Source organism: Cornus florida, unplaced genomic scaffold (assembly GCF_030987335.1).
Source record: "Cornus florida cultivar Cherokee Brave unplaced genomic scaffold, ASM3098733v1 CherokeeBrave_3.0.0_Hap2_Chr03, whole genome shotgun sequence".
Classification (NCBI taxonomy): Eukaryota; Viridiplantae; Streptophyta; class Magnoliopsida; order Cornales; family Cornaceae; genus Cornus; species Cornus florida.
In genome coordinates this window covers 86,989,242-87,015,718 of record NW_026775573.1, presented here as the reverse complement: position 1 = coordinate 87,015,718, position 26,477 = coordinate 86,989,242, and the positions used below count along the sequence as shown (strand labels likewise).

Here is a 26,477-nt window from a genome sequence, read left to right as displayed (position 1 = left end):
TTAGCATTCAACAGCAATGATATTGCAAGAGAGGAAAATTTGAAGTTTGCTGCTGAACTGAAAAAAAGTTTACAATTGAAAAGCACCAATGGAAATTGAAAAGTCAACCACCTTACTGGAAAATTACTGTACAAAATTTCTTTTCAAGTGTGCATATAATCGCAGGCAGCACCTTTCTTACAATATCCATGCTGTTGGTACGGGCACAATCTCTGCCCCTTGGGAAGCCTGTCAAAACCACCTTGCTCTCTGCCAAATGATGAATCCCTGTTCCAACGCCTACCGCCACCATAACCAGAATCACCACCCTGAGAACCACTATCCCTCTGACCAGAGAATCTATCTCCATTGCGTCGTTGTTCACCTCCCCGTGTGCCTTGATTCCCAGCTGGTGCACCCCAACCCGGATTTGCATTTCCAGGTGGCCCTTGAACAGCTCCATGATTCCCACTTGATGTGACCCATCCTCGATTCACATTTCCAGGTGGTTGCCCTTGAACGGTAGGTCCTGGATTCCCCATCGGTGTGGCCCAACTTGGATTAGCATTTCCAGGTGTTAGTCCTTGAACAATAGCTCCCGAATTTCCAGTTGGTGCAACCCAACCCATATTCACATTCCCAGATACAGGCCCTTGAACAGTAGCTCCTGGATTCACAGGTGGCATGACCCAACCCACATTTGGATTTCCAGGCACCGGCCCTTGAGCAATAGCTCCCCAGTTCATGTTTGTACCTGGTGCTTGTCCTCCCCAGCCCAAGTTTGGATTTCCTGGCATCAGTCCCCAACCAGCATTTGGATTTTCAGGCCTTGGACCTGGTGCAAAGGTGTTATTTTCCGCGACAACCATACCCCACTGCATAGTGGGTTGTGCTGGAGGCTGGACATTAGATTGATTAACTGGAATTGGAGGTCTCCAAGGATCAGGTGGAGGCAAAGCTGAGAAGCCTGGATTGAGTAAGTTTCCACCAGAATTTTGAACAGTAGATGGAACACCACCCCATGCCATTTGTGATACAGGAGAAGGAATTGAAGAATTTGCTTCTAATTTCTGGGTTGGTGCACTACCCCAGGAATGAGATTCACTCATTGGTGTCGCGCGGGGAGCAACTGCAGTTGATTGAGAAACTGGTAGAGCATTTGTAGGGCCCACAGGGAAACCCTGACCAGAGTTGGGTGCTAGACTCAAACCAGTATGAGAGCTCAAAGAATCATTTTCAGAAACCCTTGTCAATTGCAGGTTTGAATTCAAAACTGAAGTAGGCGCCGAAACACCTATGGACTCCACTGCATTATGTTTTTTGCTTCCATCTTGATTAATTGAAGAAAAGGTAGAAGAACGTGTAGGTTGGCCATTATCTGGGGTAGCTAAGTCATGTGATTGCAGCACTCCATTGCTACCTGGAAACAAATTGGCACCCAGGACAGAACCTTCTTGATGAACAGGAAAAGGACTTGCTGACCATTTGTTCTCAAAAGCTTGTCCTCCTGTAGACCCCGGAGTGCTTTGTTTTGGAGTTGGTGATGGGAGGTTTGACGAATCAGTTCTGCTACCATAGTCAGAATCCCTCTGGTCTGTCGAAAGTTTGGTGACCTCAACTGAAGGAGTGGCCCAGCCAGTCGAAGAACTTAGCTCCACTTTCTGCAAGGATGTCCCGTGAGACCTCCCAGCATGTGTGGATGAGAGATGTGGACTGAGCACATTTTCAGCCTTTGTGAACATGTTTACTGGTGGCAACTCTTTCTGAAATCTTCCGGCCAATGCATCAGTCAAAAGGAGAGAATCGTCTTGCTTTTCAGTACTTCTCCAAATTTTAAGATCAACAGGAAAATATCCAGTGTTATTCCATTTACGTAGCTGGCCCATAGAAAATGGCCCTTGAACTTTACCCGACGGATCCTGGTAATGCCAAATTTTATCTGTTTCACTGATTTTGGCAGCATTTTCTGCTAACCCAGAAGAGAGAGATGCTGGTGAAGATTCTGATGCGACGCCTGAGAATGATTCAGATTTTACCAGAGAGTGGCTATTCCATCCAACTGTTTCAGAATCAATAGCTGAGTTGAACTTCTCCAAATTGTTTGATTGCTTTGCATCTATGTCTCTACCTTGATTCCACACTTTTTCGTTCGGTGTCTCACCAGCAAGAGTAGTCTCTTCACCTTTGTTCAAGTAATTTTTATTAGACATGGTTCTGTTTAGTTCCCAATTCTGGCTAGAATTCTTCCTTGTACCACTCCACGAATCCTTTGAAGAAAAACTTCCACTTCGTGGAGAGAGAGGCTCCCGGCCTTTCCTGCTAAAGCCAGAACCTCTTGGTCTCATAAAACTTTCTGGTTGAGTGAAAAGCAATTTTAAATCTTAGTAATAAAGAAAAGTTTAATATAATGGATACTGAGTTTAAAATGATGAGAACATAAATTGGACCTCGTTTGTTATCCTCCATTTCACTGTTATCTTCTTCGGACTCATGACCAGGATCCATGTTTGGGTCTGCATGTATTTCTGGAGTCTCCTCTAGCCTACGCCGACGCTCCTCAGGTGTCTTCAGAAGCTGCAGTTTCTCTACACATTCTCTAAGCGTGAAGATCAGTTAAGGATTACTTTGCAACTCATTCTGGGAACACTGATTATCGCCATTGCACAGCAATACATATACATATTACGTACATATATATATATACACACACACACTTATATATTTGGTAAGCATTGCATGACAGCAATTAATGAGGATCAAACCACAGACAAAATAGGTACCAACCAAACAGTAGACAAATTCATCACAGGTACTCTAATCCCAAAAACATCAGCATTATCAGACTATGTCCAATTGAAGAAATTTGAAAAATGTAAACAATAGATTGATGTGAACTCTTAAGATTACTAGTTTTCTAAGCCCAGACGATCACAAAGGCATTTTATTGAATTTCTCAGAAATAGAGGCCCACAAAGAGGCATGATGGTTAAGCACAACTGCACAAGCCCTCGAGAACTTCAGCTGCACAGCTTCCATTGATTACTGTTGTAAAGCACAAAACAGAAGTGAAGAGAGAAATGAAACACGAAGAACACAAGGATATTACGTGGTTCAGCCACCAGGGCCTACATCCACGGCACAAAGAGCCCGAAGGGCTACATCACTTTATAATATATTCTCTCTTGATCTTTGTATACAATGATCACCTCTATTTATAGGTGAAAGAATAGAGGTGATAAATATGAAAAATACATTAATGGAAGATTTCTAAAATCAATACCATAAATCGCTCCAATCAATATTCTATCATTAGCAAAAATCTCTCCTATGATATTCTCATATCAAATATTCTGTCAAGGAGTAATTGAAGGATTCCTATAATAATATATTCCAAATATAGCATCTTCTAACAATTACTACCTGAGACCAAGGAATGACCAGAAAACCGCAACTCCAGAAAAGGTCATATTTTCTAAACCAAGGAAAGATATATCCTACGAGGAAATGAAATGGTGTGGTCCAAAACAAATTGAACCAGCTGACGAGAATAGCATTTGCCGGATTAAGTAAGCACAAAAAAATTAAGGCGGTGAACCACAGGTTTAGCGATAGCAGACCTGAGAAATACATTTGGAATTTTTTTTTTTTTTTTTTTCATCATTAATTCTGGTGGCATCTGATTTATGGTATTAAATTTATTAAAGGTAGTGAGTCAAGCAAAAACATAGATCTTTGAAGGACTTCAAAAAAGGAATGCTCTTGACCTTTCAACTTAACTGTCAAGTGCTGAAGTCCCTAATACTCTAAAAGGAAGAAAGAAAAGTCACTCAAAGTAGCAAGTACCAAAACAAATTAACAAATTAATAGGACTGAAGTTGGCATTCTATTCAACACCAACAAGAAAGTCAATAAAAAAATAAAGTAAAGAAATGCAGCGAGAAATAATGACCAGCAGTGGACCACAGAGAGAACTCTAAAAAAAATGTCAAATAAAGATCCTTATTGTGCCCATGAACCGTGAACTTCCAGAGGCAACAAGATCTTTATTGTTCAAGAGTTTAGCCTCCCAACCATTATAAAGGACATAATCGATTTCAATACCAAAGACCAAAAGTAGAATGTAACGATCAGGATATTGAGTCATGTTAGCATATTCCTACTCAAAACCCTGATTGTAAATGTGTGAAAGGTTCGTGGACATCTATTGAAAAGCCATGGTCGTTCACATCCACAATTACACATTTAGGTCAAAGGTAAATGACTTTAATAAGACCTAGTTTGACCTAATATATATGCTTTGAAAACGTTTTTGAATATTAGCTTTTCAAAACGTAAGTTTAAAATGATTTTCGAATCTGAATTTCAAACTAGAAACAGTAGTAGCTATCCATTGGTTGCTCAATCAATCAAACAGTTTTTAGAGAGCATTGGTCAATGGATCAAATTTTAAACAGTAAAATGTTTTCAAATCTAGTAAAAGTCGATCAAATGGTGGATCCATCAAACACGGTTCCAAGTAAAATTTCTTTTAAATACAGAATGTATCGATCAAATTGTCAATCAATCGAATGTGGTATAGTAGAGTTTGATCGAAGAGGTCGAAGTCAAGGATAATTTGTGAAGGAAAGATGGGGCCCATATGGAGGTGGCCATAGACACCACGAGGTCAGGACCTTATAAGATCAGTTCAAGCCTAGAGATTTCAAGATCTAGTCTGGCAATAAACTAATTCTTCAATGTAATGCCTACTACTTCACAACCTAATGCCTTGTAAACGAAGGACTATCAATTGCACCGTAATAGAGGAAAATTTTAATAATAAAATGTCTCCTAACAAAGCCGTCAGAACTTCTCCTATAAGAATATAAAGATCATTGCTTCAGGGAGCAATGGAGGAGGTGGATTTGATTATGCATATCCACGGTGAAGTTCTCTGTTTTGATTAATGCGTCTCGGTTAGGTCAGCTATATTATATCGAGCAGAGTTTTGGTCATTGAAAAAGAAACAAGAACAACGCATTCATGTAGTGAAAATGAGAATGTCACGATAGATGATAGGAGTGACTACAAGAGACAAGATTAATAATGAATAAGTAATGGGAAAACTAGGAATAGAGCATATTAATGATGAAATTAGAGAAAGCAACCTTAGGTGTTATTGTCATATACAATGTAGATCCGAACATGCACCTATTAATGGAGGAAAAATTGTTTCCCTATAACGTATACAACAAAGTGACCGACCAAAACTTACATGGGATGAAGTAATAAAAATAATTTAAATAATTAAATATTAGAGGTGACATGGTAATGATTTGAAAGAACTGAAAAAGATGATTCATGTGGCTGACCTCATTCATATGAGATACAAGGCAAGGATGATGATGATGACTACAACGACTTTTGATTGTTCATTGACCAAAAAAACAACGAATTAACTCTTTTAACAGCACTTGTAAACCAGTTTATAATTAATTAAATAAAACATGTACTGCAAAACATTCAGATAGCACATAAAAGTTAAGAGAACTTTATAAAGTTGAACAAAAAAGATATTCCTTCCTTCGCCCTTTCTCACTTGCTCGATCACGAAGATGACTAAGCCTCACTATTTCCGTTTCCAGCCACTGCATCATAAGAAAGTAAACTATGCATGATATGAAAGAAAAACCAGAGAAATAAATTTCAGATGTCCTAACAATACAGCCATGAAAATCATGAAGAAAACATAATTGGACAAACAATTCAGAAATTGTAACTATTCCAGCTTTTATAACGAGGAAGTATTCTTTGAGTCCACACTAAAAACTAATTCATTTGGACCAACTTTATTTTTACAGCTCTCTCCCAAAATGAAAATGTAACATAAAGTGAACATAATTCAACTCAATCAAACAATTTTCCCAATACTAGAGTAGACAAAAAAATAATAAATAAACAATAAACAAAACAAAAATAAATAATAAAAAAAAGGGCACTCAACACAAGTGATCCAATTGATCCTCTGAAAGAACAGAGGTGGCTGTTTCTCATAGCGAATGACCCTTTTTTAAGTTATATAGTACAGTTGAAAAACAATTAAGATCATTTGAATCCTAAGAAGCACGGACACTTCTACAAAGGTGTGTCAAACATGACACTCCATGGAAACTTCATAGACACGTGTCCTATACTTCATGAACTTATCCATAATTTAGAAATAACTTTTATTAATTTGGAAATTTGGCCGACACATCCAGGACACTTGATAAAAACATCCTACACTTTCAAATAAAAGTCTTATAGAACATAGCTATATAAAATCTTGAAAATGATACAAATACAGTTCAAAGTGTCCAACCTTCTTGTAAAAAAAAAAAATAATGACACTTTATACATGTCATAACATGCAACAACACTTCTCAATATGACAAAACTATAATCATAGTGACATTAGTTCGAATCTGTATGAGAGAAATAAAATCCACTGAAAGGAAAGATCCTCAAGGTCATTACCGACAGCTATCCTTTCAAGAATCTGTTTTAACTATACACCACTATTTTATATATGAACGAGTACACATGTAAATGCATGTATAGAGGCCTCCCTCTGCCTTTGGCTAGATTCTTCCTACTCAAAAAAAATAACATGAAGTCACCTTTCGTTTCATGAATTCAGAATTCATAAGTAATAGGTTAATTGAGTTTCCTATTTGAGAAGTAACCCCGCCAAAGCCCAAGATCCATGCTAGGCCTCCCTCCCACTGACAACTAAAAATCCTAGAAGTTGGCATCAATCCACAAAAGGTTGACCCCAAGTTAAGGCCAGCCATACAAAAATCCCAATGCCTAATGGATTGCAAGTAAAGTGGGTCTAAAGGGCCAACCCCAAAAGCTTGAGATTGAGACCTGCCAATTATGTTCAAACACACATTGAACTGATCAGAAAATTATCAGGAGTTCCAATCGTCATCCTCCACATTGTCGCTCAAACTTCTGTAATGTATTGATTTACACTTTATATAAAATTAACAGAATATATGGTGTGATCTCAGAACTAGAAAAGGTATAAGGATAAAATGAACTTGATGGATACCAAAGGCAATCCTTTTTTATATCACGGATCAATTATCCATAAGGGGAGATTAAGGGCATTGCTCGTAAAATTAAAGCAAGATGAATGAAAATGGAAGCATGCATGTCAAACATTGCAATAGCAGAATAACTGTCCAGTGGAAGGGGAAAATTTCTGAGTCAGTTATAAAGCCAGCTGTGCCTTATGGCATATAATGTTGAACAATTAAAGATCAAGATGATCAAAAACTGAACTCAAAGAAGGCTTTTTTAGACAAATGGAAATAACAACAGGTAGAATATGGGACAAAAATGCATTGATGGTGAATTAGACATAGCACTGATTGAATAAAAAAATATTAATGAAAAAGTTTCTTAGGATAGTTCCAATATGTGCGATATTGCCTAACTAGTGCCCAGTATGTAAAAGTGATCTGATCTAGGTTGCAGGTGACAGAGAACAAAGGCATAAGAAAAATTGAGACATCATAGTCATACCAAAGGAAGGGAATTAAAGGGAGAAAGGACATCATAGCCTTGCATTTTATCTAAGATATGAATTTACAAAGAATCAAAAGAAGACACATATACATGTAGATTAACCCATATAGTTAATGCCATGGGTTGTTAACAGCAAGCTACAAAATTATTATTGGCTTTACTTAATTTTGTCATTGTCTTTTTGCTCCATGCTACAGCTATCCTTTTTCAATTCTCTTTTACTTTAGGTTCTGCAAATTTTTTAAAATTTTATACGGTTCAGATCCTTGTAGATATTCTTCTACGAAAACTTATGATCTTCAAACAAATAAATACATTATTTTGCCAATTTTACCATCTTGTGAAATCATATGATGTCAGATATAATTCTACCGGCAACAGCCTCTCCCTGCGAGGTAACGTTGCGTACATCTGACCCTCGTATACTGGGCTAGCCCCTTTTTCCATATATTATCCTAATGCAATCAACCTTGTAAACCTCAAATTTTTTTTTTTTTTTTATAAGTAAGAAATTTATAAAAAGAGCTCAAAAGGGAAGCGCATCCCAAGGGAACAAAAACAGGCCAAAACAGCCATTACACTTTTAAAGAAGCCAAAAAATCAACTATTTCATCTAAAGATCTATAATCTCTACCTGAGACCCAACAAAAAAGAGTGGAAACAATAGAGAACTTTAGAAAAGAAATAGGCCTCTCCTTCCCCTCAAAATATCTCCTATTCCTCTCAAGCCAAATACACCACCACACACAAAGAGAAGTAGCCCTCCAAGCATCACGAACATGGCCCCCCACAAAACACCCTCTCCAAGCCTCGACCAACTGTCTGGCGGAGTGAGGCATGACTCATTGGAACCCAAACAAGCCAAGCATCAAATCCAAACAATCCTTGGCCATGGGGCAATGCAAAAGAAGATGGTCCACTGTCTCCTCGTCCCTAAGACACATGTAGCACCAATTGACCACCACCTGATTTTTCCTTCTCAAATTATCCTGAGTTAAAATTTTGCCCAACACAGAAGTCCAAGTAAAGAAGGCCACTTTGAGAGGAGCCTTAGAACGCCAAACAGACTTCCACGGGAAGGGCCCTCCAGGCTCCACTGAAAGACACCTCAAGAAGGACAGCACATCAAAACAACCTTGAGCACTGGGAGCCCAAATCCAACCATCAGACTCACCAACCGTGACTCCTTGCTTATACAACAACTCCAACAGATGAATAGCATCCTCAACCTCCCAATCCTGAAAGAGACGCCTGAACCAAACATCCCACACCAGTCTCCCGCTATCAAGATGATAACAGTCAACTACCATGGCCTGCCTATTCGAAGCAATCCTAAACAGCCGTGGAAAAGCGAGAGCAAGAGAAATATCTCCACACCAAACATCCTCCCACCCGTTTCACATCCCATTCCTCCTTCATTGCATATACATGGTACTCTTATTAGAGTGACCACCCCCCCCCCCCCCCCCCCCGGGGGGGGATGAGAGCAACAAAGGTGGTAAGCTCTTCTCAAAAGACCCCTGGGCATGGAAAGCTTGAAAAGTGCCCATCACCTCCCCTTTAACCACCTCCCAGAACTCCAAAAGGAAACACATGGTAAACCCATCAGGCATAGTTGTCAAAGGCGCCTGAGGCTCCAAGCGCCTCCAGGCGCCCTGTTGTCACCTTGAGTACACTTAAGGTGGCTGAGTTATGTAAGGCGTGCGCCTTTCCCACCAAGGCGCCAGGCTATAGGCGCGCCTTGAAAAAATCGTTTTTTACTTCTTCGTTTTATTTTTTTTTTAGGTCTTGTAACTTTGTTTATTGTCTATGTATAATAGAATATTATTATTTTATTAGTCAATATAATAGAATGCCTACAAGTCTACAAGTTACAACATAAAAGACAAAAAAAAAAAAAAAGAAAAAGAAAGAAGAGTAGAAGACAAAGGCTCGCTGCGGCACTCAGACTCTCGGATCTGCGTTGACGGCTAGGCCAGCAGGTAAGTTCTTCTCTCTCTCCTTCTTCTCTTCTTCTTCCCTCCTCCTTCTCTTCCCGGATCTACTCAGATTTTTTTTTTTCTTCTTCTTCTCTTCTTTTTCTTCTTTTCTTCTTCTTCTCTCGAGTCTCGGCTCTCTCGAGAGTCTGGCATATTTTTTTATTATTATTTTTCTTCTTCTTTTTATTTATTTATTTTTTCTCCAGTTTTATTCTTCTTTTTCTTCTGCTTTTTTTTTTTTTTTTTTCCTCAAGTTTTATTTCAATCTCAAATTCAAAAAATCTCAAATTTAATGTGCCTAGTGTCTAGTGTTTAATATGTCACCTCTGGTTTTGGGTTCTTTCAGTGTTCAAGGATTCTTTCAACTGTAGTAGTTTATGACTGAAGTTCATAATGAAATTAGTTTTTTTTTTTGTTTTTTTTTTTTTTGGGAAATTTTAAGTTTGTTATTGTTGTAAACTGTAAAGAGGATGCAATTCTCTTGGATTTACATTTTTGTTTAACACGTTTCAATTAGTACAAATAATTAATTATTACTTGCTTGGAGTATTTTCTATATTAATGGATGAATTGGATTGTATATGTTGTCTCAGTTTTGGATTGACCATGAGTTTAGGGATTGCCCGAGGTTGTAATAAGTCATGTCACTTAGTTGCTATAGCAAAAAAAAAAAATACTTAAAAAGAATTCATAATGTGTATTATCTATATTAAATATTAATGGATGAATAGGCTTGTAGTGTCTGATTAACCATGAGTTTAGGGATTGAGCCCAAGGTATATTAATAAGTCCTGTCACATAGGTGGGTTTTGATTTTTTTTTTCAATGTGCGCCTTGCTTCAGTCGGACGCACGCCTCGCCTTGCGCCTCAAGCTCCAAGAGGCATTTGCGCTTTTGTGCGCCTTGAGCCTTTAACAACTATGCCATCAGGACCTGGGGCTTTATCCCCGTTACAGCACTTCACAGCAGACAAGACTTCCTCTTCAGAAAAAGGCTCTTCCAAGCCCGCACACTCCTCACAAGAAATGGTGTCGAACTGAAGCCCCTCAAGTAGAGGTCTCCACGTAGCAACCTCTGTGAACAACTCCGCATAGTACTCAGCAATATCGTTGCACACATCCTCCTCCTTAACCAGAGTCAACCCATGCACCCGAATCCTCCCAATATGATTGCCTCTTCGATGGGCATTGGCCAATCTATGGAAAAACTTCGTGTTTCTGTCGCCCTCCTTAAGCCACATGGCTCGAGATTTCTGTCTCCACGAGAAATAGGATAAGATCGGATTCAGATCTTATCAGGACAGATCTAATCCGTATAAGGCCTAAGTGAAACATGTAGTAATGCCCATGTTTGGTGCCGTAAGATAGTCTATCCTTTGCGTCAATGCCGATAATAGGTATGTATAGGAGCCGGTGCATGAGCTTCAGTTAAGGGTGGCAATTCGTATTCGCGGGTCATAATCGTATCATGTCAACCTAAGGGCATTATCTTAAACAGCTCAACCCAAACACGACCCGTTTAATAATCGTATCAGGAACCATCAACACTAACCCGACCTATTTATTAAACGAGTGACACGTGTAACCCATTTAATGGTCTATTTACTAAACAAAATATTATATTATTTAAATTATTAATAATACTCAATCAAACAATAAATACTAGAAAAATATAAGTTTCAATCCAACCAAATTACTAAATAGTCTCTAATTTACAAAAAAATAAATTATATAAGACACAAGTTTAGATAGTTATTTTGGAACTTAAATAAAAATTTGTTTATGACACGTATAATTAAACGGGTTACACGAGTTGAACCCCTCAACCCAAACACAACACGATGTTAATCGTGTCGACCCATTTACGACCCAAACCCGTTTAAGGTCGTCAACCCAAACCCGCTTAGCTCGAGTCGTATTGGCGGGTCGTGTCAAAATTTGCCACCCCTAGCTTCAGTGTGATCTCCATTACCTTCTCTACATATGCTTTCCGTTTAGGCAGAAGGAAAAAAGCTCTTCAAAGAATTGAAAAACTTGAACACAAAAGAAGAGCGAGCAGCAGAGTGGTTGCCTTTTTGCTATTTACGCAGTCCTTATGGAAACAAGAAAAATGATTGAAGTGGAGCTCACAATGGGATAGTTGCTTGGAGCAATTGTTCTTTAAAGAAATATGTTTCTAAATGCATTATTAAACTACTTCGACAACCACACAATCCAAATATGTAGGTTTGGACAGACTTTCTCTATTTATTTTGCAGTTTCTTGTCTTATAACTAACTACTCCCACTTCAATTTATCTGAATTATACTCAAACTAGTAGGAATGCTTATGAATGGTTTAAGTTGCGTCAGAGGTTGCAATGGGATTATGTAATGGTATCAGCTATCACAGTCATTTAACTTTTTGAACATTACAAAACTTGATCAATGCAAACCAATTCACAACTTTTAAATTTAGAAAAAACAAAAAACAAAAAGTGTTTTTAATGATTTTTAATGTATTTAACTGAATATTTAAAGTTGTTTTGAGCCTATTGTTTGGTCTATTGGCAAATCTCTCCTCAAATTTTGGGTTGTAGCGTGTGTCAAAGTGTCATTTTTCTATAACCATGGAAGATGATGGCAATGGAGCTTAGCGAAGAACATGATGGAAATCTCTCAAGACTCAAAATATTGTTTTAATACTATTTGTCAAAAAATGTGGATTTTGTGGGAAAAATATATTTTAAATCCAGTAAACCTAAATGGTCAATCGATCAAGATTTTGTAGGAAGAATATTTTTAAAATCCAGATTGCTTTGATCAATAACTCAATCGATCGAAACTTGTCTAGTGGTACTCGATCAATCAGACCATTGCAGACACATTTTATGCGAAACTCTCTCAAATCAAAATCCTAAAAGGATTTTACTTACCATGCTATAATGATCTCCTATATTGGCCATAAATATAGGGTTATAGTCAGTCTAGGGTATCTCTCCGAGGAGCTTTCAAGTCTTCACACATTATTGAAAATTTTATATTTTTAGAGAGAGAGCTTAGAGAATCAATCTAGGGATCTTCATAGATTAACATATTATAAGGGATTAGGAGAATCAAAGCAAGCAGCTTAACTGAAGATATCTATCAGAGCATTAACCGAGTTGCTCATTAAGAACAAGTTGATTGGACAACTAGTGGTTGAGACTGAAATTAGCAGAGAAGTAGATTCGTGAGAAACAGATATTGTTAACGAAGGGAATGACAGCCTGAAGACTTTCAGGGTAAAGTTTGTGTCCTTTGTATCAAGAAGCAACTAAGGGATTCTTGGGGTAAATTCTATTAACCTAGGTTGTACTCTCTTTCTCACATAGTGAATTTTGGTTTGCCTAGACTACTGCTCTGTTTGGTAGGAGGGATGTAAAAATAGACTGAGGAGAGAGGGGGAGGGATGGCTGAGGCATCCCTAGGGAAGATTGATGTCTCCCTCATTTTTTGTTTCGTTGAATGGAAGGGATAATGGAAAGGATGGATGATGTGAGACCTTTCTTTGTTTGGTCGGAAGGAAGGAAGGAAGGAAGGGAGAGATTTTATATTTTTTTACCAATACACCCTCATCATATAGACTAATACAAAGTAGGGTTTAACAATAAATGTAGGGTAAAAATAGTATTCCATATTTATAGAAAAATTTATTTCTTTCCCACTCTTCCGTCCAATTTTGGAGAAATGAAAAAATGCAGGCCATGCTTCCTTCCTCTCTTCCCTTCCACCAAACAATGGAAGCTTCTTCCATCCTTCCTTTCAACCAAACAAAGTATAGGTTCCATCGTTTTTCCCTGCTTATGGTTTTTTCATTAAAAAAAATTGTATATTTGTCTCTACATTACTCAATTTATTGTTTTATATATTAATATGATTGCAGTTGAGACACACAATCAAACTAATTAATTAAATTTTAAACAAGGATTCACAGTAATTCAAAATTTTAATTAGTTGCAAACTATTATCCACAAGACCTAATTCATCGTTTACACTGACATATTAAAGCCATGGGTAATGGTCTCATAATATTTTGATCACCAAAAATCAAATTTTAAGGCGTTGTCAGTAGTAAAAGTTTACTAAAACTTGCTTAGTAAATTTTATTGAATATATGAGCAACTTTTTCTGATTTTTTAGTTCACTTTTTAATAATTTTTTACCAAAAACAACTTATGTATAATAAAATATGTGAAGTATCACGTATTTTCATATTTCTGAATTTTTCACTACTCTCCAAATTTTATGTCAAATTTAATAAGAAAAAAAATTCACTTTGTTATTCCATTTTCTATGAATAACTTATTAATGTAGACTAGTATATGAATAATATAAAGAATTTATGGTTTAATAATATACTTATACAGATATATTTCAAAATAATTTTACAAAGTATAAAAAAATAATAGGTTAGAAAATCAGAAAAGCAAAAAATGACGTATAAAATTTAGAGAGAGAAAAAAATCTGAAAATGAAACATTAGATCATGTTTACAAACTCCAAGTATACAGTATATATATATATACATATTATATCATTCACATGTTTTATGAATGTAAATCAATTACTTCCTATGAAAAGTACAAGGAAATATTTGAAAAATAGATTGATGGAAAATCCGTAATAGGATCTGCGAACAAGTATGCTAGATCTAATATAATACAATATTTTGATGTTAGATCTAGGTAAATAAATAAATAAATAATAATAATAATAATAAATAAATAAATAAATAAATAAATAACAGAAAAAAAATATTAAAAATAAAATCCTACTGATCATTTGCAAGATCAGAAGCTTTTTTTGAAGATTCACTGTTAAATCTTTGTTTTTTTTTTTTTTTTTTCTATTGAATTTGTAAATTTAAGTTGCTTAGTGTGTTTAGAGGTCGTTTCAGGGTTGAGAGAATCATTTGACAGAGAGGAATGAGAAAAATTGGGGAAAAGCAGGTTTATATAGATGACTGGCTAAAAAAATATTGTCAAGGCCCTTCACGACCAAGTTAGTAGTGTTTTTCAGTCTCATTGCACTATTGCAGTCTCAGGGCCACTGGCTCGCAGTTGCAGCCTAGTCTAACACGACTCCAACAAGGGGTGAATTTGAAAACCTTGATTATTATACAAGCACTTTGTACACGACTGATAAACAACTTACATCATTGACTCTGACCTCCTGGATTTCTGTAGCCTTTTCCAGAATATCACCCTACAAAAAGACCATATATCTTTTTAGAATGATGAAATGGCCTATTTACTTGAACCAGAAAATAAAACTGAAATTAAAATGTAGAAATTACCACAGTCAGTCTGTTGATAAGTCCACATTTTATACTCTGGCGTAGACGCTTGCACTCATCCTAACACATCAAGACAAGAAATATTTCAACGACTTCCCTAAGAAAAATATTATATAATATAAGTCACCATAAATTATATAGGGACCCCTTTTACTCCCAAAATACACCAATGCACATCAAAAATATCCTTTCTTAACCCATCTAATGTGAGTTCAGTAATAAAGGGGAATTTGAATTTTCAAAGCCTTATTTAAGAAGGTTCTGCCAATTCAATTTTTGAGGCTGTTTGAATATGTGCGTGTTGGCGGACTAGTGCGAATCAGGAACCTGAACCTCTATAACATTCACATTTGTGTTTCTGAACCAAAGTAATTTTGCATATAACCACAAAAATAAAATAAAATAATAAAAACTTCCAGATGGTAAGTTTTTCATTTGAAGTAGTTGTGAAATAAAGCAGATCATAATTTCTGTACAATCTGTTACATTCAATCACCTCAGTGAACTCCTGATTTGAGATTGTATCAATTGATATGACCTCTGTTTTGTTCAGATTTAGTATTTCTAGCACTTCATCTGTTGTCCTTTTTCCAATCTTATATGGTTCAGTTGCTTTGCTTGTTCCTGTAAACAGAATCATTAAGAAATTTAAATTTAATCAGATATCAAATCTTGACTGCATAAACGAAAAATAATACGAAGAGGTCCAATTGTAAATATGTACCTACAACTTGGACTAGCCTATATATGTCTTGTTTCTGGTTGCTACCAGAAATCCTGATTCTTACAAAAGTACCAACAACCTTGTCACGGAACTTCTCAATATCTTCAATTAGATCCTCCATCAATTTTCGTCGGAAGTAAATCAAGTTAATATTGTGGATATCAATAGCAGCATAATCATCAAGATTGGACTGAGGTCCTCTATCATCACCCCTTTTACGTATTTTGCGTCTCCTATCTTTACCCCCCTTTAATGGGGCATCCATGTTCCCGTCAGCCTCCAATTGGTTAAATTCAGTATCAACAACAGTCCCTTGGATATCATCTGTCTGAGAATCTTCTTTTATAAGAAAGTGAGATTCAAGAAGTTTTAACATTTCAAAATGCCCCACACGAGCTTTTCCAAACAGATTTTCAAGCCTTGAATCACAAATAATTTGACTTTTCCTACGAGGATCACGAAGTTTGTTTCTTTTTATATATTCAAGCAAGAGAGCCTGTACATCAAATTGTGACACAACAGATTTGTCACCATTTCTCATGTGCATTACAAACTCCAGAAGCTCTTTTGATGCCCACTCAGTGTTGCCAGGAGTAGAAGTCCCTTCAGCATGAATTGCTGCTGCTGCACTTGGCACGTCCACTTCCTTAGGGACGGACTTTGATCGTTTCTTTGCCTTTCTTCTTTTAGATTTAGTTATGTCTAGGTTCTCAGAACTGTCTGAACTAGAACCTCCATCATTGTTATCATACATTTCCTCAGTCAATTCCTGTTTATTGGCCAATGCATCAGTGCCTTTCCACGGATTTTTAGCCTGCTCAAGTTCATTTATAGAGAGATCGATCTTTGCTTTTAAGTCTATCCAGTAATCCTTGAAGAGAAACTCCCAGCTACTCCTGTCATCAAAATCTACTTGAGCCTGCACAAGGACCAAAAAAGGAGAAAATTAGAATGATACTTCAGGAATTCAGAAACTATATGAGCACAGCAAGTTCAGGACATTAAGCTTCCATTACCAGTGCTAGTTCCATTAATGCAGGATGTTGGGATGGGTAGATGGAGACAGATCTAACCTTTTGGCATTATTATGAACAAAGTAACAACTCTGGGCCTCAAACCCCACGTTTCAGGTTTGTTAGTCCAAGCCTTTACTATGTATGCATGTAATTTCTAGCTTGACTAAATCTGAAAATGGTACCAAATGATTTATGACTTCTAAAAATTGTCCCATCTAGCCCCAACTACTTTCACTATTTAAGTAATTTTAAATTAAAACTAAGAATATTCTCCAATTAACTTTGAGTTCAAGCAATTTCGATAATTTGGTGCAATCTATAATTTTCCTGTTTACCAAATTGCACGATAAATTTGATTGGGATTGTTCCCATGAACCTGATAATGATATTACATGCTCTTCTTATTTTCTGTTTTTTTGGAAAGGCGTGCTCTACTCTTGCTGATTGAATGAGCTTTACCTTTTCTGAACGAAAACCGAGCTCTTTCAGGTTTATGCTTGTTAGTTTGAGCTGCATATGAAAATGTGTTTATGATAACAAAATGACACAAGGAACCACATTTCTATTCAAATAATCTCCTCAAGTTAGTATGATCTTACTAGTCTATGGCATAAAACCCAGCACTGATATGAACATGGACCACTAACTCTTCATGGAATTGCTCAATCACACATATTTCCATTCAGATTAAACAAAGGCATCCCAAATCCTAGAAAATTTTTAAAATCCTCAACACTTGGAAAAAGAAACAAAAATATCAGTAAATAGAGAGAAACAAAAATATCAGCAAATAGAGAATCCAAACAATTATGCATATACATATTTCTCTCTGTGTGCTTGTTTGTATAAAATATATATCATCATGCCGGACATCTTGATTTAAGTCCTATATATTGTCCACGAAATGTGATCCATAATTCCAGAATTTATGGATGCTACGTATGCAAGAGAGGGAGAAAAAGGAACCCAATGGAACATAATTTAACAAACCATAACTATAATTTAAAACCTATATCAATTCAAATAACCAATTATGAATAAAATTTAAAAAAGAACTTTAAATAAAAGCATTCGCATATGAGAACACACAGATTTACATGGAGAATCCCATAGGAAAGAACCACAAGACACTAGGCCAAGCAAATCAGATCCACTGTGACACAAAGGTATTACAATCCTAGGAATAAAACTCTAAAGACACAGAGACCACCTAAGTTACCTTTGATCCAGACTAACCCAAACGTTTACGACAAACTCTAATGACATAAGATCAACAAATTTGTTCATCACAAAATCCACTTCTTCTTCAAATAATTTCTCTCCTTTGCTAGCTATCCAACTTACTTGCATGGTTTGTTGGTGATCATCTCCTTTGAGGAACTCAAAGTATAAGGAATCAACATTCTACAAATCCACTCGCCATTTATATGCTTAGAAGATGAAAAGAAACAAAATTGCCCCAAGCTGCCTTTACGCACTTTATATGTATGCAAATGATTCTATTTGTTCTTGAGCCTTAAGGGTGTTTATGTAGGCTTTTATTAAAAATAAAAATAAAATAATAATAATAATAATCAGGGTTTTAAAGTTTAAAATTGATTAGGAAACAAAATCCCACAAAAATAAATCCAACTATGGGATCAATCAAACTCTGAAAGCAAGGGTCGATCAATGCTTCCAACGGTTTTAGTCCCTGCTTTATAAAAACTTTTTTTTTTTCCTTAAAAACCTGTTCACATCCATTAAATGATATATCTGATGCATTCTAATTATGTTGAATGATATGAATGGCTGAATAAACGATAATTGGCGAGTTAGACATTTAGAGTGTGAAATGACATTTTGCAAAAAAAATTATGTGCAAGGAGGATGCCCAAAGGGTGTTTATAGCGGCTTTTAGTAATTAGGATTTTGGAGTTTAAAACATGTTAGGAAACAAAAACCAAAAGGATTCGATCAATCGAATTCCCACAATAAGGTTTGATCAGTGCTTCAATCGTGATGTATGAATTTTTATATAAAAACTTGTTCATATGCATGAATAGAAATTGGGTGTGCCAGCATACCACATCAATGGGTGTGCCAGCAACATATCAGCTTCTTGTCAGTATTTTTACACACAGGATAGCTCTGTTTTTCAACCGGACACAGGCTAAACAGCCTTAACGGAGATCCGCCCTTGTTAATCCATAAAATTTGTCCTCCCTGCCTGTAAAAAATACTGACAAGAAGCTGAAATGGTGCGTTTTCATTGGATGGAGTGCAACCAATTCTCCATATGCATTCAATGATATGCATATTGCATTCTAACATGGTTGAATGATATGGATGCTTAAATTTAAAACTCTAATTGCTGAGTTGGACATTTCGAGTATTAAGAAATCTTTTACTCTTACCTTGATCTCAAAAGTATGTGATCTTACTCGTCAAAAAAAAAAAGTATCTGATCTTCAAAGTGCAGAATATAAGGTAGAGGCACAGAATTTTGGGGAAGTGGTTATGGAGATTTGAGATGGAGAGGCACGACTTTGGATGAGGGTGATTGCGAGCAGATTTTGAGGAGGCGAGAGGAGGATGGTGCATTGCTGAGAGGCGGCTCCCAAGTGGAGTTGGGCTTTGGAAATTCATTCGGAAGGGGTGCGATGAATTCTCAAAACAAATTAGATTCCGAGTTAGGGATGGTACGCTTTTGGGAGGACATTTGGTGCGGCAATCGCTCTCTTTCCCTCGTCTTACCCAGACTCTTCAAGATTGCCACAGATAGACATGGCTTGGTGGTAGACTGCTATCGACTTGATAGTGGTAGAACGGTTTGGGATGTGCATTTCTCGGGGCATTTTCAGGATTGTGAGATTGAGGATGCCATTGGTTTTTTGGAGTTGCTTTACCACCAAGAAAAATGGGGGATGCTTCTAACTCTCGGGTGTGGGTTCCCTCTCCTCAGGGGTGCTTTGATGTTAAGTCAAATTATAGGTGTCTTACAGATACCCCTGGGAACCCCTTCCCATGGAGGACTATTTGGCGTTCGAAGGCTCCGCTCAAAGTGGCTTGTTGATATTTGGACTCTTTGAGAGTTTAGAGGCCTTTTTGGCCTTGTGTAGTTTTTGAGGGATCCCCTTTTGAACTCCTTTTTTAATGCAATTTATACTTATCAAAAAAATAAAAAAGAATAAATAAATAAGGTAGCATCTAACTCTAACGAACTTACCTAATATTTAAAATCCAATCAAAATAATTTCTTACACTTCTTTTCTTTGACATACTTCTCTTTGTTTCACATCATAAAAAAGATAAACTTTGCCATGCAAGTTGATTGATTCTCAGGTAGATTCCAATTGACCAACAACTTGGCCCAAGGTTTAACCAAATTGAGCTAGGTTCATTTTTTTTTTTTTTTTTTTTTGGATAAGTAAGACTGTATAGAAAGAGCGCTCAAACAGGGAGGGCGGCCAACAAAAAAATTGAGCTTGGTTCTTCTAAACACAACACTAGGACAGATAAGCTAGGCACGAAAACCAAATCGAATCGGCCCAAAGGGAAATGAATTCAATTTGGTTTTAAATAGGGAGTGCAAAAAAGAGGATAAGAAAAGCCAACAGAAACCAATTGTAAGCTAATAGCAATACGTACATGACTGCAATGTGAGTGCGCAATAGAACTCAACAAAAGGAATTGAAGTGCACAAAGAAACCAACTTAATAATCTCATAGTTGCATCACCATATAACAATAAACCATTGAAATCCTACTGGCTTGTATTTCAATTCATCTGTGGGCTGGAGAAGAGAAATATAAAGAACAAATGTATCAACAACTTAACATAAAATCATAATAATAACATGAAAAATATTCAGCTAGTACTCAACATGAAAATAAAAAAATAAAAAAAAAAGAAGAAACAAAGAAAGAAAAGAAAAGAAAAGATTTTAGTGAATAAACATTATGAAGGCACATAATCAAAATTCCCTCATCCTTTCCAGCAAGAAGGTTTCCAACAACACACCCCCACACCCCCCACCCCCCCCCCCCCCCCCCCCCCCCCCCCCCAAAACACCCAAAACCACCAATAAAAATTAAAGTGAGAGAGAGAGAGAGAGAGAACGAATGAGAAGAGTGCACATACCTCATTGTTTTCAATTAACATCACAGTTTTCATGCAAGTTTCACAAAAGCCTTTGCTTCCTCTGACACATAAGATAACGGCATCTTTGATGCACCCCTTGCACAATGAAAATGTACATGTATAACACATATAGTATGCATTCTTCTCACAGTTGCTACAAATATGCCAACCTGAAATGGACAAAAATAACACTTTACACAAAGAATCCAAGAAAAAGAGGAACTTTTGGAAGTGGAAACAAATCATACAAATATCAAAGAGAAACATATGAACTGCAAAAATATAGTAGAAAAAAAAAATTAATGCAGCTTGACAGGCCCCCCTAGGGAGGGGGAGCAGAGGGATGAGTTTGTTTGCAAATTCTTTAGCTGGTCCAATATTATCGTTATTGACTGAAGTTTGATTTTTTAGCTGTTCTATAATTTAAGGCAAACAGCTTGAGTGGCCTCCAATTTTTATTATTATTATTTTTTTTTTGGATAAGTGGCCTCCAATATCACCGCCACCACCCTTATCTACGGGGTCAGCCACTCGGATTCTCTTTTTCCACTCTTTTCTATCACAAGTCATATCTTCTACTAGATTTAATTTTTTTAAGTTGTTTCTTACCACTTCATTCCATGTTAATTTTGGTCGACCTCTTTGTCTCTTAACCTCTATGCAAATCAATCTTCCTCTCCTCACGGGCGCATCTATAGGTCAGCGTTGAATATGCCCATACCACCTAATTCTACTCTCTTATTTTCTCGCTAATAGGAGTGTCCTTCAATTATTAAACTCATCTTTCCTAGTTTTTCCTAATATCCGCATTTTCGCGATGAGGGTGCGTTGTTCGTATTTCTTTTTAATGCTCAACATTCCGCCCCATATAACATAGCAGGTCTAATCATTGTTCTATATACTTTCGCCTTTAATTTATTTGGTATTCATTTATCACATAGAACCCCACTAAGGTTCCTCCACTTTGTCCAGCCTATTCCAAATCTACTTCTTACATCATCATCAATCTCCCCATCTTTGTAAAACAATTGACCCAAAGTGTCAAAAATAGTTACGTTGAGTAATGCTTTGGTCTTGAATTTTTATTATTATATTTTCATCTCCTATAACAATATTAAATTTTCATTCCATTTATTCCGTTTTATTCTACTAATTTTTAAGCTTTTTGATTCTAGAACAGTTCTCCAAGCTTCTAATTTTATTGCTAAGGCTTCCTTGGAGCTATCCAATAGCACTATGTCATCCGCAAATAGCATGCACTATGGAAGGTCTCCTTGTAAGTCTTTCATTACTTCATCCAAGATTACCGTAAACAAATATGGAATTAGCGCTGAACCTTGGTGTAATCCTACTTTTATAGAAACATCATTCGTCTCCCCACGTAGAGTATGAACTCTACTCTCAAAATCCTTATACATATCTTGAATAAGTTCTATAAATCTTACCATAATATTTTTCCTTCATAAGGCCCACCAAATCATGTCTCTTGGAACTACAATTATATGCCTTCTCTAAGTCTATAAAAATCATGTGTAGATCTTTTTGCACACTTCTGCACTCCTCTACTAATTGCCTTAATAGGTAAATGGACTCTACAGTAGATCTCCTTGGCATAAATCCAAATTGATTTGCAGACACGGTACAATCTTTCGTTAATCTTTGTTCTATTACTCTTCCCTGTGACTCACTAATTTAATTTCTGGATTATTGTTACAATTTTGTATATCTCCTTTATTTTTGAAAATTGCTATTATAGTACTTTTCCTCCATCCATTGGACATTGTATCTTCCTTGAAAATTTTATCAAATAGATTTGTTAGCCATTCAACTCCTACTCTTCCAAAAATTCTCCACACAACTATAGGAATATGGTCCAGCCCTAATGCTTTATTGTTTCCCATTTTTAGCAATTTGTTCTCTACCTCGTTCCTATTGATTTTATCCATCATACTAAGATTAGGCTCATTATTCTTAATGTCCTCCCTAGATATTCATCATTGAGGAGTTGTTGAAAGTAATTTTGCCACTTATTCAATATGTCATCCTCTTTAACTAATATTTTTTTATCCACATCCTTAATACATCTAACTTTATCCATATCTCTAGTCAATTAACTCTTAATTTTTGCCAATCTATAAATATCTTATTCACCCTCTTTTGTACCTAATTTTCTATATAACTTGTCTAAGGAATTTTGCTTGGGTTTAACTACCATCTTCTTAGCCCCATTTTTTTGCCTTTTTTTTTTTTTTTTTTTTTTTTTTTTTTTTTGTATTTATCTAGTTCCTCTTGATTCCTACTTTTTTGCCATTCTTTTAAACTTCTTCTCTTGTCTTGCACTTCCTTTTGCATTTCATTACTCCACCACCATGTCTCTTTTTTAATAAATTTCTTTCCATTCATCTCTCCCAAAGTCTCTATTGCCACACTTTGAATAGAATCCGTTATGTTCAACCATAAATTATATGTATTGTCATTCACATTGCATTGTGCTCCTTGTAGCATTTTTTTTTTTTCCTAGTTGGTAGTCGCACACACATGCCTCTACTGAGACTTGAACCCTTGACCTGATACCGCTAGGCCATTGGCCTATTAGGCCATTGGCCCATTGGTTCCTTGTAGCATTTATTACATTTCAACTCCCTCCACTTTATGTTTTGGTGACTTTTTCTTGGTTTCTTATAGTTAACTTCTTTAATTACCATGTCTAATATGAGCAATCAGTGTTGGTTGGCAAGACTTTCTCCCAGAATTACCTTACAATCCTTGCATGATGTCCACTAGTTGCTTCCATATAGACAATAATCCACTTGTGTTTTATTCATACCACTCTTAAATGTTATTAAAAAAAAGTATTTGCTATAGCTAAGTCCTATATATAAGTGGCCTCCAATATATAGAACACAACGACCACACACAGATAGAGCATTCTAAGGAAAAACTTCAAGCATCACAAATCAATATAAAATCCTATTTTTGTAACAATTACCAAAGTAACAAGGACATCATTTCAGATGTTCAATGGATGATTTAAACTAAAATAATTTCTGTTTTATTGTTTATTTTCTGCTTTTTGCATTTTCCATACAAAAAGAAAAATTCCTGCCATCTTCTAGATACTCATAAATTAAGGCTACAAATACAAAATTCTAGCTTTGATCAAAATGTTGTGCCCCAATGTCATAACACAATCGCCACCAGCCCCTAATTAGTCATCCCAATGACGACTGTGTTTGCATGTTATCCCTTTCTACATCAAAATTAATACACAAATCATAACATAAAGTATCTAGAACAAGTTTTCCTCCGTATAAAGTAGCATATCCCTCTCCTGGTACAACTGTTCCTTGAGATACAACCTTAATCAAATAAAGGACCAGACAGTCGTTTGAAAATCACAGTATTAGTCAGGCTATTGAAAACCACCCTCGCCATTTTTTTTCTTATTTATGCACAATCGCACTACAAACAGAAACCTCAAGTCACTTGGAGGTTAATAATTGAGCACTTCAAGAATGATCACACTCCTAGTGAAGGACAAGCAAGTACATTGACCAGCTTGCCAATCTTAAAAATGTGTACTAGGAAGGTTCTCCAATGGAACTCCCTGTTCCTCGACACCAGTCCACTCCTGCATGTTCTGCTCTCGAATACTTCAAACCTTTTACAAAAGAACACAAAAGTAACAACTTCATTACATAAAAAATAATTAGAATAAAAGGCACGAAGATTTCAGTGCTTTTGAATGTCTTGAATATTTATTAGTTTTCAATGGCTACTATACCCAACCTATTCGAGATGAAGATTGCCCAATTCATCAATTTTACGAACACAAACAACCAACAAAACAACTACTAAAACTACAAAGCCCAAGCAAGAAACTAAAAACCACCATCATCAAATACACGAACATATATATATATATAAGAGATGGCAGAGTGTGTCAGTGTTGAAGCAAAATGCAAACATGAAAGAGAGTTAAAGAAAAGCATAAAGCAACCGAGAATATCTTACCACAATTCCAACGACCCTTAGCTCGAAAGAATGCCTCATCCCTATTCACACAAGAAGGATGATATGCCTTGGGGCATCCCCTAAAACCCCCAACAAGAGCAAGCTCAATTAGAAACTAGCCCAATAAATAATAATAATTTTTCAAACACAAAAAAAAAATAAATAAATAAATAAAAAAATGAAAAGAAATTGCAGCAGAACTTAATTTACAAACCCTACGGAATCAAGCTCCACAATTTGTTGAACTTACCGGCGATCACATAGTACAAGGTCTCCACCATCGAAGCAAATAAAACAAACATCCTCTCCAATAATCTTCCTTGCTGGAGCCTTCACTGGAGCTTTAGGTTTCCTCCCTCTCTTCCGCTTCACTCCACCACTACTGCTTCCTTTCTCCCCCTCCATGGTATCTGCCACATCCATTACTGTGTCCATTTCAGAGTCTGCCATTGGAGTCGCATACTCAGCCATCACCTCTTCATCGTCTTCTTTGGTTACAGTCGGTGAGACAGCACCAACAAGCTGTGTATCATCCAACTCTGGAACAGACTCCACTCCACTGCCTTTTGCCAATTCTGCCTCCGTCTCAATTTCGGTATCCGAAGGATCCTCGGCTGCCACAGCTTTGTCATCCTCATCGTCCACAGAAGCAATTGGGGACTCTGTACCAATGGGTTGTGCATTTCCTATCTCCTGATAAGACTCCTCTCCGCTGCCTATTGACTCTCCAGACTCCCTCTCAATTTGTGTATCCAGATTCTCTTTCTCTGCCACAAATTTGCCATCCCCATCGTCCAGAGAAGCAATAGGAAACTTCGCACCAGCTAGTTGTCCATCTTCTATCCCCTGAACAGACTTCTCTGCACTCCCGTTTGCCCCTTCGGTCTCCATCTCAAATTGGGTGGTCAAATTCTCCTCCTCCGACATAGTTTTGTCATCCCCATCTTCCATAGAAGCAACCGATGACTCTGCACCATTGAATTCTGCTTTTTCTATCTCCTGAACAGAGCTCTCTCCATTGCCTTTTGCCGTCTCGGTTTCCATTTCATTGTCCACCGTCAGATTCTCCTCCTCTGCCACAACTTTGTCATCCCCATCGCCCATAGAACCAATTGAGGTCTCTGCCCCAACGATTTGTTCAATTTCAAGCTCCTGAACCACCGACTTCTCTCCACTGCCTTTAGCTGTCTCTGTCTGTGGTTCAATGTCCGCCATCAGATTCTCCTCCTCTGCCACCGCCTCACAATCCTTGTCCTCCTTGGCGGCAATTGGAGACTCAACAACGATGTGCTCCAAATCCCCCAACAGGGTAACAGCATTCTCTCCACCGCCTTCTTCCTCCTCCGTCACAATGGATGGCTCACCACCAAGCTGCGAATCACCCAACTCAGGAAGAGACTGCGACACAAATTCGCATTTTTCTGTGTTTGCGAGCTCCTCTGTTTCTATTGGTTCATCTTCCATGGCTGAGTCTTTGGGACTTCTGAAAGAATTGTTTACGCTCGCAGTCTATTAGTCATCTTCCATAAGAAAAAAAAATTCAAAACCCTAACCCTAGGCTGTGTACATATACACAATTTATATATGTATGAATGTGAGTTCGTATAACTGAAGATTGTCGATATCGTTGAGTATGACGAATGTGGGTGTACGGACCTGCTGACCCAAATATGTGAGTTACATGTATACAGAGAGAGAGAGAGTTACATAAAGGAGAAAAAGAAGAGATGATCTTGGTGATTGGTATCTCAATATATAGTACTAAAGAGCAACC

At 36.9% G+C, this 26,477-nt stretch overlaps 1 protein-coding gene across 2 annotated transcripts; it reads right to left on the bottom strand.

Moving 5' to 3' along the window:
* LOC132300837 (zinc finger CCCH domain-containing protein 19-like) lies at positions 1-26,462 on the bottom strand. Of its 2 annotated transcripts, XM_059798089.1 has the most exons (10): positions 24,954-26,462; positions 24,704-24,783; positions 20,690-20,859; positions 15,552-16,470; positions 15,324-15,451; positions 14,828-14,887; positions 14,686-14,736; positions 5,536-5,606; positions 2,427-2,581; positions 1-2,332 (listed from the first exon to the last, which is right to left on the bottom strand). In XM_059798089.1, the coding sequence occupies exons 1-10, from the start codon at positions 26,165-26,167 to the stop codon at positions 144-146; spliced, it is 5,037 nt and encodes a 1,678-aa protein (XP_059654072.1). In that variant the 5' UTR covers positions 26,168-26,462; the 3' UTR covers positions 1-143. The 2 variants fall into 2 exon arrangements, with proteins under 2 accessions (XP_059654072.1, XP_059654073.1); XM_059798090.1 differs by lacking the exons at positions 14,686-14,736; positions 14,828-14,887.
* Between the last annotated feature and the right edge of the window lie 15 nt (positions 26,463-26,477).

What these genes read in the sequence shown, in the direction of transcription:
- LOC132300837 (XM_059798089.1), bottom strand. Translation starts at nt 26,167, where the DNA reads ATGGAAGATGAACCAATAGAAACAGAGGAGCTCGCAAACACAGAAAAA. An exon ending in TAGGCTAGTCCAAGTTGTAG is followed by an intron (nt 15,452 to 15,551) that starts GTACATATTTAC and finishes TTCTGTTTACAG; the next exon opens with GAACAAGCAAAGCAACTGAA. An exon ending in TTATCAACAGACTGACTGTG is followed by an intron (nt 14,737 to 14,827) that starts GTAATTTCTACA and finishes GTCTTTTTGTAG; the next exon opens with GGTGATATTCTGGAAAAGGC.